This window comes from Tiliqua scincoides, chromosome 7 (genome assembly GCF_035046505.1).
Source record: "Tiliqua scincoides isolate rTilSci1 chromosome 7, rTilSci1.hap2, whole genome shotgun sequence".
Taxonomy (NCBI): domain Eukaryota; kingdom Metazoa; phylum Chordata; class Lepidosauria; order Squamata; family Scincidae; genus Tiliqua; species Tiliqua scincoides.
The window spans coordinates 42,430,672-42,447,634 of record NC_089827.1 but is presented as its reverse complement, the minus strand read 5'-3'; the positions used below and the strand labels follow the sequence as shown (position 1 = coordinate 42,447,634).

The 16,963-nt window shown below is 46.5% G+C and overlaps 1 protein-coding gene across 4 annotated transcripts in view; it reads left to right on the top strand.

The window, feature by feature from the left end:
• Window positions 1-16,963, top strand: part of WNT5B (Wnt family member 5B) — a 128,276-nt gene that overhangs the window by 82,312 nt on the left and 29,001 nt on the right. For all 4 annotated transcript variants that reach the window (XM_066634651.1, XM_066634649.1, XM_066634650.1 and 1 more), the window contains exons 2-3: window positions 14,537-14,676; window positions 15,802-16,049. In XM_066634651.1, coding sequence (XP_066490748.1) covers window positions 14,546-14,676; window positions 15,802-16,049 — 379 coding nt within the window. In that variant the 5' untranslated portion in view covers window positions 14,537-14,545. The remainder of the gene's footprint in view (window positions 1-14,536; window positions 14,677-15,801; window positions 16,050-16,963) is intronic.

Here is a 16,963-nt window from a genome sequence, read left to right as displayed (position 1 = left end):
TAATACTGAAGCCTTTTTTGGAGTTGGTTTCTCTCTCTCTTTCTAAGTGATCTTAACCAGCCTGATTTCTACACTGTTTTCTGCTCTTCTGGCTCTGTACCCCAGAGACAGCTGTCATGGTATTGGTGAAGTCCATCAGCTCTATCTTGGCATTTCCTGCTGCACTACCTCTGACCTTAGCGGCAGTGATCCCCAAACAGTGCTGGATGCTGAAAGCCCAGGAAAGCAATTGTATAAGGCAGCTTTGACACAGCTGGGAAAGAAAATATAAAAGTACTACTAACTGGTGAGAAGCTTGAGGAAAAGATAGACATTCAGTAGAATAGCTGCTGTGTGCTTAAGGTTCCAACCCAATGCAGTCTTTTAATGGAGTAAGCCTGACCTTATCCACACACACAGCAGAATGAGGCAGACCCAAGGTTGTACTGCTCCACTGCGGGCTGCAAATGGAGGAATTTTTGAGAATCCTTGCTCTAGTGAGTGTGGAGGGTGAACACAGATTTGCAGAAGTAGGCAGGAGCCACAGTGGCAGCCACAGCCTTCTACTGGTGAGGCTATTTTTCTCAGAACCTGATTCTTGAATAAGCTTAGCATTTTACCTCCCTTAGGTTATAGTCTGTACTGTGCTTCAGTCTCAACTTTACTGTTCAGGAGCACAAAGTCTGATACAGAGCATTTCCATTTGAATAGTTGCTCTAACATTTACTGATTTTTAACTTTTTGAGTAGTTTGACACTGGAATAGTTCTACACGCCCAGTGATTTGTCCTTTTAACTGAATCAAAATGGTGATGAAAATCTTTGAGATAAATTTGGAAACAGATGGCATCAAGAAGAGAGATAGGAGCTTGGAAGTGGCAGCTGTTTGCAGACCACCACTCAAGTGTTCTTTAGATTACAAGGAGGGTTGGGGGGGGAGGGTTGTTCTTTAGCTGAACTGCTCAATAAACCTTACCTAGCTCAGATCCTTTATCTAAGGTCATAAATGCAATCAGTAGATAACTTATCTTGGGGGAGAATCACATTCATGTTTTAATCGGATTACTTCAGTACAATATCTGCTTCTCAAAAACAAAGCCCTGGTGCTGAAATACTCTTGATAAATTTCTTGCATCCTTCTCTGAATTCTCTGCTGCTGGCCAGTAATGGGGATGAACTGCTGGAGTGGAACAGAGGCACAACTGGTCTGATCCTCTGTGGTAATTCCTATGTCCCTAAGCTTCTACCATCCAGTCCCGAACAGTTGCGCTGGCATGTCTTCCTGCAATTCCGTTATAAAATCCAGTGCCAAAAACTTGTTTTTAACTGATTAGCCATTCAGATGTTTCTAATAAAACACAAGGCCATTGTTGTCTTCAGTGATCCATGAAGCAAGCCCTTGCTTAACCCCATAAACTTCATCCCCAAGTGCACTGAAACCAAAATATTTGATGTATATGCTTTGGCAGCCCAATCCTAACTTTCCAGCAGTGATGCAACCATACCAACTGGACATGCATAGGACATGCGCTGCATCCTGTGGTGGGAGGGGGACAATCAAGGAGGCCTACTCCAGGTAAGGGAGCCTTTATGGGAACTCACATGTTACTGTTCCTCCACTCTCCTCTTCACTGGGGGGGGGAGCGTTGTCTCTCCCCACTGTCCAACTTTAGATTGTAAAGGATTGGGCTGTAAGGATATTCTTAAAAAATGATATGGAGAGGTGCTGATGCTGCAGTCCAAGAGGACCAGGAACATGTAGCATACAATATCATTTATTTACATGGGATTTTATAGGGTAGCATCAATGACAAAAGTCAGCTCTCTTTTTCCAGCTCTCACAGGGGACTTTTTTTCCGTGTTGCTTTTCTTTTTTTTCTTTCTTTTTTGAGACTGACAAGTGGCAAAAATTTGGACATTCTGGGGCACAAAACCCTCATGTCTGCTCAAGTCTGCTTGATTTTAGGATGAGAGCAATAATGTAAAATACTGTATAGAGGTGTTTGTTTCCAGTGAGTAAAATTGGTTTGCAGCCTAAGGGCACAATCCTAACCCACTTTCCAGCACTGGCATAGCTATGCCAATTGGGCGTCTGCTGCATCAGGCAGTTGGGGGGCAATCACGGAGGCCTCCTCAAGCTACGGCAATGTTTGTTCCCTTACCTAGGAGTTGCATTGCCCTTATCCCAGTGCTGGAAACTGGGTTAGGATTATGTCCGAAGTCTTACTGGACACAATGGGCTTACTTCTGAATAAGGTAAATAACACCATTTTCAAACACCTCTATGTATAGTGTTATTCTTCTTTCAGAAATCTGACATGTAGGCTTGCCATCTTCAGAAATACACTTGCTCTTTCGTCCCCTCCCCAGTATTTTATTCTGGTGCCACCACTGCCTCTTTGTGGCAGGCAGCAGTTATCAACTGACTACTTCAGGAAGATGTTCTCACTGTAGAGTGTGTTTGGAATGGAGACCTTCACTGAGACTGGCACTCCAGTCCTAAACACTTGTATGAGATGTTGGAAGTGGCAACTAGAACCCCACACTCAAGATGCTACTTCTCAGCCTAGCCTCCCTCATAGAATTGGCATGGGGTGAAAAAAGACAAGACTCAGTTCTCACCTGTCCTTGGGATAGGGAAGGCAAGAAATCTAGATCATATGACCTAAGCACATACAATTTCTGCTGCACTGTTGTAAACATCATGCTCTGTGACACTGCATTGCCATAAATGTTGATACAACTCAGGCAGGACACCTACAGTCTGACCTGCAACCTGAACTTATGCATGTTGGTTCTGCAAATCTCACATCATGCTCCCAAGTGTGTACAGGATTGCAACTTTAGGCTGCAAGAGCAGTTTGCTTATTATGTCATGGATTACTTAACTAGCTTATGTGGCACTCCCATTTTCTCTCAGCACCGAACATTGCTGTTGGAAAAGCTGACAGCTACTACTACTCCCCTTTCCATGTTCTCAGATAGATTCCAATAATGACCTTGACCAGCGTTTCTCAGCGTTTGTCCCCCACTGTACCAATAGGTCCACCTATTGGAAGTACCACTGGAAGTAACTGGTGATGTCACTACCAGTTATTTCTATATTGAGAGACCAGACACAATGCAATAAACAGGCTCAGAGTGGACAGGAGGGCTTTTTCAAGTGCACAAAAAGTACATGCTGGAGTTCTGCCCACCTGCTGAACTTCCTATTGCTGCATGCCACATTGTGTTGCTGATATCGCTACCAGGCCCCAGAGGTCTGGGGATCCCACGCGTACCATTGGACACCACCTCAAGTACCGGCAGTGGTACATGTACCACTGATTGAGATACCTGACCTAGACTCCTAGAGCAGCATTTCTCAACTGTGCCACAGTACCATGTCACCAATTGGCCCACCAATTGGAAGTACCACCAGAAGTAACTGGTGATGATGTCATCGCCAGTTACTTCTGGATTGGGAAACCAGATGCAATGAGACAAATGCTGTAAGAGGCTCAGGGTGATGGGAGGGCTTTTTCAAACATGCAAAAAGTGTACTTTGGAGTTCTGCCCGCTGAACCGAGCCTCCTGCTGCTGCTTGTTGTGTTGCGTTGCTGGTCTTGCTGCCAGACAGTAAGCACCTGGGGGTCCTGTGCGTACCACCAGACACCCCCTCAAGCACCACTGGTTGAGAAACACTGTCCTAGAGCATAATATAATTATCATTTTTAGGCTCAACCAGTCCCATGAATTTCAGAGGGTCTCTACTCCAGAACCAATGACTTGAGAATTGCCCATCTCCTAATCCCTTTCTTCCAGCTGAAGAAGTCTCCATTGTGCACAGCAGCCAGAATCTCACCCAGCACATCTGTGTATATGCCCAGGCATGCCCATGCTTATACCTGCAACTGGCTGGTGATCCTTTTCACTAACGTTACATCATCTCTATGCAGATTCAGAATTTATCACGGAAAATCCATCCATCCACACACAACTTCCTTCCTCCCTAGACAGGCAGACAGATTTTCCATTCTACCCATCACTTCTTTAAAAAAAAAAGAAATCCAGCTGAAATACACCATCGTCCCCCAACCTCCTCCAAGACACAGGCACATAATGAACAAGGCAGGAGGGTGGAAGACATATAGTATATGTAAGATGTGAATAATGTAGTCCTGTTTTCTTCAGAAATGGACCTGCTGTGCCTGAATAGCATGCCTTGCCCTCCTTCAGGGAGCTGGGTCATACAAGGCATGTTTTGTCCCAAGGCTCATTCTGGTGCTGGCAAGCTTCACATCTGCCTGCCAGGTGCAACAGGCCATCAGGAGCAGCAGGTAGAGCAAATGTGAGGCAGCGATAGAAGCAGAGCTCTGGTGCAAACAAACACTGTAGAAGCCTATAGGAATCTGAAAATAAAAATGCTGCAGTGGCCTCTGAACTGCTGAGCTGGGTGATTGATGGTCTCTGCTGGTGTTTATGAGGTTATCTATGAAAGGCAGTTCCTTGCATACTTTGGAACATGAACAGATTGGTTGCAGACCAAGAGAACCTGGAGGGAAGGGGGAAGAAAAACTGCAGGCTTGAGCTTGTAAGGATCCAACACACTCCATCAGAACCATGGCCAGAGGGCTGATTAAGAACCATGTCAGAATGGAGGATGCAGGGGGAAGGAAGCAAGAAGACATGTGGTGTCTTGTCGAGGGCAGTGGCTATGTGTAGGACTGTGGTGACCAGCCCTGTAACTAGCCAGAAAGGAGCAGGGATACCATTCAGAGTCAAGCTACAAGTCCTGCAAAGCCCAGCATGAAGAGACTTCTGGTTTTAAGCCTGTTTCTTAATAATGATAAGCCTGACATCATGCATAGTTTGGCCCTTAAGGAGAGCAGGAGAAGCCAATGGCCCCATCCCCTCAATCTGATCATATGAGATCGTTTTTCAAGAACACCCATCTTTTTGGCTATTTATGTACTGAGGGCCAAACCAGATGTGATATGGGAGACCCTTGAAGGGATCTCTTGTGGAGATTAAAGTGTTAAAAGCAGCTACAGAGGGATGAGAATTCAGAATGGAGGAAGAGTGTTTAATCTCCTCCCTCATTTCCCCCCCAATAAAGATTGCATTCCCCCCCCCAGCTTTCCATAAGGAAAAACATATCAATCCCTGAATGTCTGTATGCTTTGCCCTTCAGCTTTGGAGGTAGAATTTCAGCAGAGAAAAAGGTAGGGGGGGATTTAATCCCTCTTCACTTGAAGCTGCAAACCCAGTCTGAATTTGAGGGCCAGTGTAAGGGCCCAATCCTATCCAACTTTCCAGCTCCGGTGTAGCCACAATGCAGCTCTGTGGTAAGGGGACACATATTCCCACACCTTGAGGAGGCTCCAGTGACTGCCCCTCCACTACAGGATGCAGCACACACTCCACTGGTACAACTGCACCAGCACATGAAAATTGGATAGGATTGGGCCCTTAGTTGCTAATGTAGGAGTTCCTAGTCAAAAATGTTCTGTGTTATATCTAGTTTGGGTTCCAGTGTTGTTATAAACAATTAATTGGAAGCATAAGAACATAAGAACAGCCCCACTGGATCAGGCCATAGGCCAATCTAGTCCAGCTTCCTGTATCTCACAGCGACCCACCAAATGCCCCAGGGAGCACACCAGATAACAAGAGACCTCATCCTGGTGCCCTCCCTTGCATCTGGCATTCTGACATAACCCATTTCTAAGCAATATTTGAGCACTTATTGCTACATATATAATTTTGTCTTGCGGCACCATTGCTTTCCACCATAGTGCCCATTCTGATGTTCTTGCATTATGCTCCTTGTAGAGTGGGTGAGTTGCTTCCTTCCACATCCACACCCCTCACGATGATGTCAGCAGGCTTTAACAAAAACTTTGACCCTCTGACGTCTCTATTACCTTGTGGGACTGAGATAATGTGGAAATTTTCCAGCATGTCCATATGCTTCCATTCGTGAGAACCCAAAGATCACATCTGGCAAAAATTTGGCAAGAGCTTCACATCTGTAAGACTAGATAGTATCAGGGTGTGTATCTGGGCAGGAGTTGCATCAGAACAAAACCTTTTCAAAATGTTAAGACAAAGTGTCCCAAATTTGGTTGCTCTCCCATCTCATACTTGGGGCCAGACTACTTGTTATGTTAAATATGTGCTGAATGCTGACATGCTCTCTTTTTTACCTAAATAGCAGCCACTTCAGTACCCTCCCCCCAGACCAGAACAGGGCAACAACATGGGGGGAAGGGGGCTTTAACTCTTTGCTCTAGCCAAGGTCTTGATCCAGATTAGCCCCTTACTGGCTGCTATTTGCCATCAGAGAGGAAGCTGCCATTGGTTTGTTCCAAGGCAAACAGGAACTACAGTGGATCAGAACCATGGCGGGCACATGGTTAAAGTCCTTTATCCTCACACTATGATCCCAATCCATAGTTTGGTCCTTGGGCCAGATCTAAACATGCAGAGGATGATGTGTCAGTCCTGAGGTGGCAGAACAGACTCTGCCTTTTCAGACTACAGGTGGGAGAAAAAGCGAAGGAAAGGTCAGAGCTTAGTGGCAGAGCACATGCTTTGCATGTCAAAGGCTCCAGGTTGAATTTCTAGCATCTCCCAAAAGGGCAGAGAAATTTCTTGTCTGAAACCCTGAAGGGTTACCACCAGGCAATGTCAATACTGCTGAGCTATAGGCATGTTCCTATAAGATCACATTTTTTTAATGTTAAAAAAAAATCCTTCCCTGCAAACAGAAAAGTGGCACATCACAGAGTGGTTTTGTCTCTAGGAACCTTTCTCCCTGATATGCTAACTTTTTTTTACAGGGAGTCAAAGAAAATGGGGAGCTTTTTAAAAATGACACCCACACCTGCAGCCTCAAAGCCATCATATCACTTCAGCATGCTACTTGTGTGGACCGCATCTGGTAGTGAACCGAAGTGAGTGAGAAAGTCCAAAATCCCTGCATGGCTATGATGCTCCTCACAGATGCTCTGCCTTCTTTAGAGGAAGGGTGGGATACAAGTGCAACAAATTTCCATAAATACTTCAATCCATTGAGTACAATTTAGTTATGCACTATGTAGCACTTTTCATCAGTGGCATTGTGAAAAATCAGTCAGGGGGATTAAAAATATCAATTCTCCCTAGGCCTTTTCATGTACACCGTCTCTGTTTTCCAAAAGCAATCTCAATTTTTGGTTACCTCTCCCTGATAAATAACTGTTCACATCTTGTCCCTATTTTGGCCTTTGGGGAGGCCTTGCTAACTAGAGGTGTCGTTGTTCAGGGTTCAGCCTCTCTAAAAGTTACATTTCTGGGATGAGGTGGGGGGTAGGGTGAATGCATCTCATCTGTGGTGCATATGTATATAAATGACATGGGCATGAAGTCGCAGTGCAGGGAAGACACAGCCATTTCCCATGCTACAGATGGGACAGTGTATTTTAAATGGTGATGTCACATTATCAAACAATTCCATTTCTCTAATACTGCATATGTTTAGCCAAACACCATCTTGACTCTTTCATAAATGGAAGACAAGCTGTTGCACATGCAGTATACAATGATATAACAGATTAACCTTCAGCAACATATAATGGGGCACAAGTTTCAAAAAGTGATGTTAGGTATGAAAATAGGAGCACTGTAAGTGTGTCTTAATTTTCACCTATGAAATATTGGAGGTATAGTATGTTAGGGTAAAGTGGGAATTTTAATCCATATCAGTAATTGTGCAGACAGAGCCAAGGGGTGTTAGATTGCAATTCTGTGCTTGCTTATGTAGTGAGCCCCATTTAATAGTGGAAATTGCTCCTAAGCAGACATGCACAAGATTGTATTGATATCAATATTGATTTTTTAAAGCATAAAAGAGTGTTCTGTTGTGCATATCAGTGAAATCTAGAAATAGGAAAAGTAATCAAAGCTCCAGCTGCCCGACCATCTTGTATTCCCACAAAACTAGCTGCAAATATTTGGCAGGCAAAGATAGTTATGAAACTTGAGGAAGGGCTAATCCACATTACCCTTCTTGGAGCTTGCTTCAAATTGGGTTGAGGTCTTGTTCGTTTCTCTGTGTGTGTTCAGCTCAGTTTGATTTAGCACATAATGATTGCTCAACTAAGCAAGGTAACCACAGACACAGATTGCCAGGGTGGTTGTCAGAATTTATGTGCATTTCAGGGAGCATATGACCACCAATGAGTGTACTAGTGAACTTTTTCATGCCACCTGTCACTGGGTATTCAGTCAAACTGTGACAGCAAAAGAAAAGCCAGCCTTAGTTTTAAAACAAGGCAGATTCATTTGAGGACTATAGCTCAAATTGAGCCCTACTGCAAAGTAAGATATGCCAGTCTTGTGGTGCAATCTTACGCATGTCTACTCACACTACTCACTACTCACACTACTATGGTGCGAACTTACACATGTCTTATGCATGTCTACTCACACTACTTGTGTTCAGTACTTCCAGGAAACTGTGAAGACGATTGCATCCTAACTCCTTTAGGTGGACATTGAAATGAATCTACCTATACCACAGATTAAATACCTATATGACAGGGTAGCTGTAGCCCAGACCAGTTCCTGCCTTCTTCAGCAATGTTTACACAGAAATGCATTTTCATAGCTAGGACAAGAAAAGAATAGACTTTCAGTGCTTAATTAAGGAACAAAATAAGTGCCCCCCTCAATAAGTAACTTGCTCCCTCCATTGCTGAATTATAAACTAGAGCTTAAAATAAGGCTAAAATCGTAAACATGTTTACCTGAAAGTTAATTCCCTCAAATTCTAGAGGAGGTATTTTAGAAAATAAAATACCTCTAGGTCTTGAAACTTTCTTCCTAAAGCTCTATGATGTGTTCTGGGATTTGTGTCTTTCCATTCATGAAGCAGATGGTACCCTGTGAATCTGCACATGAATGGTCTGGAGAGGACACTCTTTCTGAATTTAGGTAGCAGAGGGCCCTTTCCAATTTAAGGAGCCAGCATCTTAGGTTAGAGACAGAGCTTCTAAAAGCAAGCCTGTCCTGAGCCCTATTGACCCTTCTTCTTTCTATAAAATTGAGCCCAGCAAAAATGATGATTTTGGCAGTAGCCGTGTGTAGGACTTTGGGGCTCTGCCTTCTCTGAGCTTCTAAGCCAGAGCTCACCACATGCTGGTTGACTCACTGGTTGATAAATGCTAGTACATCACTGAACTCACACAGCCAGTGTGGGAACTAACCCTGTTGAAAAGCACTGCAGTGGAGGTGATAGGAATTCCTCTCATTTTTGATCTGCTAAATAGTCATCACTTGGTGGTGCAATCATCAGATGATGATTCTTCAAGAATGTGAACAAACACAAGCTGGAGAATCTGCTTTCTGGGTCACACAACTCCTTGGGCAAAGAGAGTGCCCCTGGGCATGTTCAAAGTTTCAGTACCACTCAATAGCTACAGTTTATTCCCATGCACCTGAGATGGGAGGGAAGAGGCTTTCCAGTCAGATACCCAGACTCCCAGGCAAGCTTGCTGAGCTTTAGAATTTCTCACTGTAAACATCCACAACTGTGCTAGTTTCGGGAGCTGAGGAAAAATTAGGCTGCTGTGGAGCAGGACCTCTGTTCATGCGTGCCTCTGGGTCACAATCTGATGTTTGGACAAGAGGCGCCTTTGAAGTTTTCCTCTTCCCAGAGTCAGCTCTCCCCCTCCCTCCATAAAGCCATTAGGCTCTGGTGGTGCCAGTCCTATCTCTGCTGTATCTTGGCTGCTTTCCTTTGCATAGGCAAACCTCCTGCCCTGGGGGTTTGAGTGGGGAGGGCATGGGGTGGACAGGACCAGGGCTTATTGCTGGGACTCCTTTTGAAGAGGAGGTTTATTTTCGGTGGAGTTGTAGAGGAGGAGCTGCCAGCTCCTGCCATCAAGGCCAGGTCATCATCATTTCCCCGGAATGTGCTGCATGACAAAGAACCAAAGTTTTCTTTCTTTGATCTGCTTTTGCTGGACCCTGCTGCTGCACACCTGCCAGTGAGCCACCACCCTCTCCACCAGGCACAGGCAGAGGACCAGGATGCATCTGTAGGGCACCCCCTGAAGGACTGACACCAAATGTTTCAGACTCCTCCCATGGGCTGACTTAAGGGTACTTCAAGGGGAGAGGGGCTTGCATACTGAAAAATTATTTCACATGCTTTCATTAGCTTGTAGCACTTTTAACCAGCTTTTGTAAAAGTCAGAAACTGCCATATTCCTACTCCAACTACCAGTGGCAGTCCTGGCTGTTTTCTCACTGGGGCCACTCACCTATTTGCCCCCCCCCCCACCTGGAAGTAATTGTAGTGATGTCATCACCACCACAATTACTTATGTGCAGATGCCTCCTCCCTCCCCCCTTTTTTCAAAGGGGGGGAGGGAGGAGGCAGCCTAGGCTCCAGTAGAGCCTTCTGTACCTCTGCTAGCAGTTTCCAACTGTGCTGACAAACCGGTGGCAGGAGGAGCAGATTGGGGTGCCGCTCCCCCAAGTGCCTAAATTCTTGGAGCCTGGGGCACTTGCACCCCTTGCCCCCCTGGGTATGCCTCAGCCAACTACTGAGTTCAGTTCTATCTGCTTTGTCTGGCAATGGCCCTTTGAGGTTCTGGGCAGCAGTCTTTCCCTATCCTGCAACTAGGGGTGCCAGGGACTGAAGCTGCATGCAAAGCATGTGCTCTGACACTGAGCTGCAGCCCCTTCATTAACATTCACAACTGATAAAGCAAAAAAAAAAAAAGAAAGGGAATTTTTCCTTCCCTGCTCATATGCAGTGCATATTTCTGGGCATGAAGCTGCTTAATGGAGTCAGACCATTGAACAATGTAGCTGCGTACTATCTATACTGGGTTATAGCAGTTCTCCAGGCTTGCAAGTGGGAGTGTTTTTCCAGACCTAGCTGGAGATAGCAGGGATTGAACTTGTAATCTTCTATATGCAAAGTATATGCTCTACTATTTAGCATGCTATCTCCTAAGCTCTTAACTAGGGCATGCACCTGGAAGCTAGATTGCAGTAAAGGCATGATTCTGGGCCAAATCTCAGAAGAACATGGCAGCCCCCCACCAGTACCCCCTCCCATGAATCACTTACAGAGGAAGGAAGGTGGAATGGCTCCATGTTGCTTTGTCTAATCCCTTATTAAGAGAAAAAGAAGGAAGGAATTGGGGGTATGATTTTTTAATAGAGAAAAGAGAAATAGGAGGAAAGGGAGGGAGTGCCATTTGGTGCCCCACTTCAGGCAGCAAAATGCAGCCCCTAACGGGGCTGCAGGCTTGAATTAAGAGGTCTCATTCAGTGGAGTCTTCTGAAGGTGAAGTCGTGCCCCCACAAAGCATGGTAATCCACCATCCTCAGTGCGAATCCCCATGTTGAAAATGACATGACAGGTGTCTGCTGGTAGAGTTAGACTCCTCTCTGGGTGAGATGTGACTGAATACCTGAACCAGTTCCACTGAAGAAAACTTTGTGATTTCATTGACCTCAGGTAATGTGAACACTCTGTCTGATTTGGCTGGACACATTCACACAGGCAAGCATCCAGTTGGTGTTGCCACTCAACAAATGATGAATAGGCATGTATGCACTAGCCCATCTCATTTGGTTATGTGTGGTATAATGGAGCAGCTCATGGCTCCCTTGTAGGCTGTCCCCTTCCTCTCTAGTTCCCTCTTCTGGCAAAGTCTTGCTTGCTACTGAGAAGTAAGATCCATTCTACGCACAGAGGAACATTTCTTAAGAGCGACAAGAGTGATGTCCCTTTTAATGGTATTGTGGTTGAAGCCCTGATCTAGCCTTAGGGAATGCCTTAGGGCTGAAGATACACAGAGGTAGATTCTTTTGTTGTATCATTTCTTTCTGTGATTCTTGAAAGCTTTCATACTTCTACTGTACACCTATCTAAATTGATCCAACAATGTAAATCATTTAACTTCTATTGTATCTTATGCCCCTTGAGACCAAGGCTGTAAAAGAAGCATCCATTGAGCATCCACTGTTCATCGGTTATTCATCCTTTTTTTTTAATTTAACCATCTGGATCCATTCATTTCTAGTTGGGAAGGGCCTGGTGTTGACTGTGCTTTTGCTTAGTGGCTGACCATGTCACAAAGGATCCAGGCCTCTGCTGTTTTTGTTTTTTTTTTAAACTGAAAAACACACAGATCTGCAGGCACTTTTGAAATTTACTTCTATGTATATGTAACTTACATAACTTTTGAGCACAGTTTTCTCTGAGTCATTGCAAAGATGGTCAGATTTATGTATGTATGTATGTATGTATGTATGTATGTATGTATGTATGTATGTGGAGTTATTCTTGCCACAAATGACTAGAGATAGCATCAACAAATTGTTTTGCAGCCTCCTTGGCAAGGATTTCAGTTCTAGAACAAACCCAAAAATAAAAACATGAAAGACAGTATTTTTCCCCCTCCTTGATTAATTTTAAACAGAGATAGGCTCAAGCTTTTCAGGAATCAGAAGACCTTGCAAATGGAAGACCTAGTATCTAAGATCAGTTGCTTTGGCTATGCATAGTAATGGGGAAAGAATACTGCTGATGCTTCTGTGCATACAGTATTCCTCTTTATCACCAATGGACATGTTTGAGTGCCCAGACATTAAAACAGATTCCAGGGTTGAGCCCTGCCACAAATTAAATCCTGCCAGTGGAATATGTTTCGAAGGAAGTGAGCAAATTGTATAGCAATCTTTTCTGGAAAGATGATATCCTTTCAGCCTCCCTCTCTCTGTGTGTTTTCTGGATGGAGTTGATGATTAGCCACAAGAGGAGTAGGGGGAGTTTTCTTGCTTCCCTCCCCATGTTTGAAGATGTTCTCCCTCCTCCTTTGACTCTCTTTTCTCTGTTGCCAGTCAGGGCTGCTCCAAGACAAGCAACTTTTCCCACATCAAGCAACTAGTGCATGATCAGAGATGCACAATGTCCCAGAGCAAACGGGCTTGGGCTGTTGTGCTACAGTATTCATCGCAACTCTGCAAGAAGCACCAAGCTGAAACGCTTGAATTTCTATGGTGCTTAATTGGCAACCCTAAATATAGTGCCAGGATAGCAACTGCTTTGGCTATGCTTGAACTGCTTGTTCATTCAGGCAGGATTCAGTTGAGCCAGGACTAAGCCCAAGAATTTTCAGTGCCAGTGCTCAGCCTTGAAATACCTGTTGCAATCATAATCGGAAAAGTGAGACTGTTCTAGATAGAGAGGTCTGTGAGTGTCAGTGAATCAATCTGATAGATAAATTTATTCCCATCCTCACAACCTGGGACTGTGTAACCCATTGTGCTGATTGTTGGAATGATCAGTACCAGTGGCAACTTGTGGGCACAAAAACCATGATGATGGGGAAAGGGAGATTCTCCTACTTCTATGTACTTTACTAGTCTCCCCCTCCTTCCTGTTTAGTGCTACTTATGTGAGAAAAGAGCAGTCTTGGCCACAGTTTCTCAAAAGTTGGCATGCATGCCCCCCCCCAGAGAGAGAGAGAGAGGAGAGAGAGAGAGAGACATTTGAAATGTTGCCCCTGTTGTGGATGATTTTGGACCAAACTTCCATCTACAGGTGCTGAATGCGTGTGTATAGCATTTGGAAATTTGATCCAAGACCATCCACAATGTAGGTAACATTTCAAAACTCCTTTCTATTACACTTCTACCCCACCCTTCCTCCAAGGAGCTCAGTGTGGTGATATATGCTTTTCCCTTCCTTTTACCCTCACAACTACCCTGTGAGGTAGGTCAGGCTGAGAGACAAGGTCATCCAATAAACGCCATAGCTGAGATGGAATTGGAACCCAGGTCTTGCCATTCTGTTGCAAGTAACCACTGTGCCACCCTGGCTGCATCTTTTTATCCACTGTATGATAAAATTGGTCACCACTTTACTACCTACCCAACCTTTGCTGCGTGACATACTGTTCAGTATTGATGACCCCGCCAGCAGTAGATTATTGGGCATGAAGAATTCCCTTTTTTGTCCTGCCTCGCTAGGGATCATGGCAAAGACGGCAGTGCATCTGAGCATGTGCAGAGTTCTCCCTGCCCCGACTCTTAGCGCTGTGCGATCTTACAGCCCGATCCTATCCACCTTTTCCTTGGAGTAAGCCCCATTTGCTCTAATACGAGACTTACTTCTGAGTAGGTATGCATAGGATCGGGCTCTTGGAGGCAGTGCTCACCCCTAAGCGCTTGGCTTTGGATAAAGCCCCGCGCCCGCCCCGGGGGGGGGCACCAGCCCTCACCCCTCTCCCTTTCCAAGTGTCCCCACTGCAGTTTCCCCGGGAGGGGGACTTCACTGTGGGAGATCCCATCCGAGCATCATCAGCAGGTCCCAGGAGAGGCGGGGGTCGCCTTGGGGGGGGGGAGAGACTTGGCTGGAGGGGGAGGGGGCGCTCCGCTAGCAGCTTCCCCACTGAGATCCCTCCCTCCTCCCTGCTAGCTCGCCGGACCCAGGCTGCTCCCTCCCTCTCGGGCAGGCAGGCAGGCAGGCAAGGCTGACTCTCCCCTCCCTCCGCCCTCTTGTCTTGCAGGGAGCCCTGATGCGTCCCAGCCTGGCCGTGCAGAGGCGCGGGAGCCTTGGGAAGCGCACCATGCCCGGGACGAGGCTGCTCCTCAGCCTGGCTGTCCTCTGCGGCTGCACGCAGCTCCTGACCGAGGCGAGCTCCTGGTGGTGAGTGAGGGGCTGCCCGGGCGGCGGGCCGGGGGCTTTGTCCTGCTGCTGCGCGCATGCATCGGGGGAGCAGGACCGAGGCACCCGGACGGGGCGCCCTACAGAAGAGCGCACGTGGGGCTGCCGTTCCCCACTCGGAAGGAGCCCAGTGGGGGGGGGGAGCGAGAGGATGTGCCTCTTCACCAGACAGAGAGCCCCGCAGCAGTGGCGTAGCTAGAGGGGGTGCACCGTGCAAAGCACTAAGTTTTGCAAGGAGCCTCACTGCAGCATGCAAGCGGTTCCTCTCCCCCCCTTCGGAGGCTTTGCTGGAGCAGCTCAGAATGGCTCTGAAGGGGAGGGGGGACCCCTGCAGTGAGGCTCCCTGCGAAACTTAGGCTGCAATCCTATACACACTTTCCTGGGAGTAAACCCCATTGACTCAATGGGACTTACTTCTGAGTAGATAGGCGTAGGATTGTGCCCTTAGTGCTTTGCACCCCCTCTAGCTGCCCCACTGCACATGCATTCCCATGGGGGCTTCATTCATTTCATTGGAAGCAAGGGGATCCCCTTCCAACCAGCCCTAGGGAGCCAGTGTTAGAGTACTTGCTTGGACACAACTTTGGAATACACGTGCTTGGGCAGAGATGTGTTTTGTGCAGTGTCTGGCACTCTGTGGCTGATCAATAAATAGTCCACGCAGGGCTACTTTTCCCAGAGCCTGGGGTGAGGGCAGATTCCCCCCCCCCCCAGATATCAGGAGACCCTAATCCTGCGGGTGGGGGTTACTTCCTGACTGTTAGTTGGAAACCCGTTGACTCTCCTGGTTTAATTAATTCCAGAAGAATCACTGTGTCTTGCATCGGACCCGAAGGCTATTGTGTAAAGAAGTCTGATCGGTCAGTGTATAGACACTTTTCGTCCTGATTAAAGAAACTTTCAGCCTCATTCCCCTTGGATCCCAAGAAGTCTCTTTGTGGACCCCGGCAGGGACTCTCCTTTCCCTTGTGAATTTGGCTGGTTTCTGCTAGACAGAGAGAAAAAGCTTTGCAGACCAAAAAGGGGCAGTGAGAGAGGGTCAACAAGATGGTCAGAAGCTCAGATCCCCTCTTGCTTTCCTCCTTCACAATGTGTTTCGCATTGCAGGTCCTTGGCTATGAATCCAATCCAGAGACCCGAGATGTACATCATAGGAGCCCAGCCTGTGTGCAGCCAACTGCCAGGGCTGTCCCCAGGCCAGAGGAAGTTGTGCCAACTTTACCAGGAGCACATGGTGTACATTGGTGAGGGGGCCAAGAATGCCATCAAAGAGTGCCAGTACCAGTTCCGGCAGAGGCGGTGGAATTGCAGCACTGTGGACAACACATCTGTGTTCGGCAGGGTCATGAGCATAGGTAAGGATGGGGGGGGAGAAGATGGTGTTGCTTATAAGGATTGTGGAATGCGTGCACGGGGACAGAGGACAGTGTTGCTGGGAGGCTTTGAGAGCACCACCTGAGGTAAGGTCAGAGATGTCAGAGAAACAGACCTGAAATATTAAAGGCAGGGGAAAGCTGGCAGAAGTGGGTGGAGGGCATCAGGTTTGGAGCCACCTTGAAGCTACAGAGGACTCCAGGAAGATGAATAGCAGAGGAGAGGTAGCACAGGTACAAGGATGACACATCAGTGGATGAAGGGTGCATGGGCACCATGTGAAGAATGTCAAGAAGATAAAATGTCCAGGGAGAGAAGTTTCTAGCAGAGAACTCAGAGAAGCAGCAGCAGCAGCAGATAAGAGTATAGTATGAGAAGTCAGAAAAAGAGACAAGTGTGGAGGCTGCAAGTTTTGGCACAGATGTTAAAAGTCTGAAAAAAATGGTTAGTTTCATGGTAACTCCCATCCTAAATGCATTTTTTTCTGAAGTGAGTACTCCCAAGTTTGAGGGAATTAAATTTTTTCTTCCCAACCCTCAGTTTTGTCACTGAGAGATGGAAGTGAACCCAGGAGGAACTGCTCTTTGTGTGTAGGGGTGTGTGTGTGTGGGGAGAGAGAGAGAGAGAGAGAGAGAGAGAGAGAGAGAGAGAGAGAGTACTGGGTGGGGCCAGGGGAGAAGAAAATAAAAATACCTTTCTTTCAAGTAAGCACAGAGATCAGCAATGGGGAGACAAGCTTCTTGTTTGGGGTGTGGGGTGCTTGTCATTGGGGGGAGCAAACAACCTTACTAGCTTCCAGATGGCACTAGTGTAACAGGGGAGAGAAGGAGAGATAGCTGCTGAGGGAAAGATGGCATTGATGGCTGGTATAACCAGAGGAACCTTCATGAGAGAA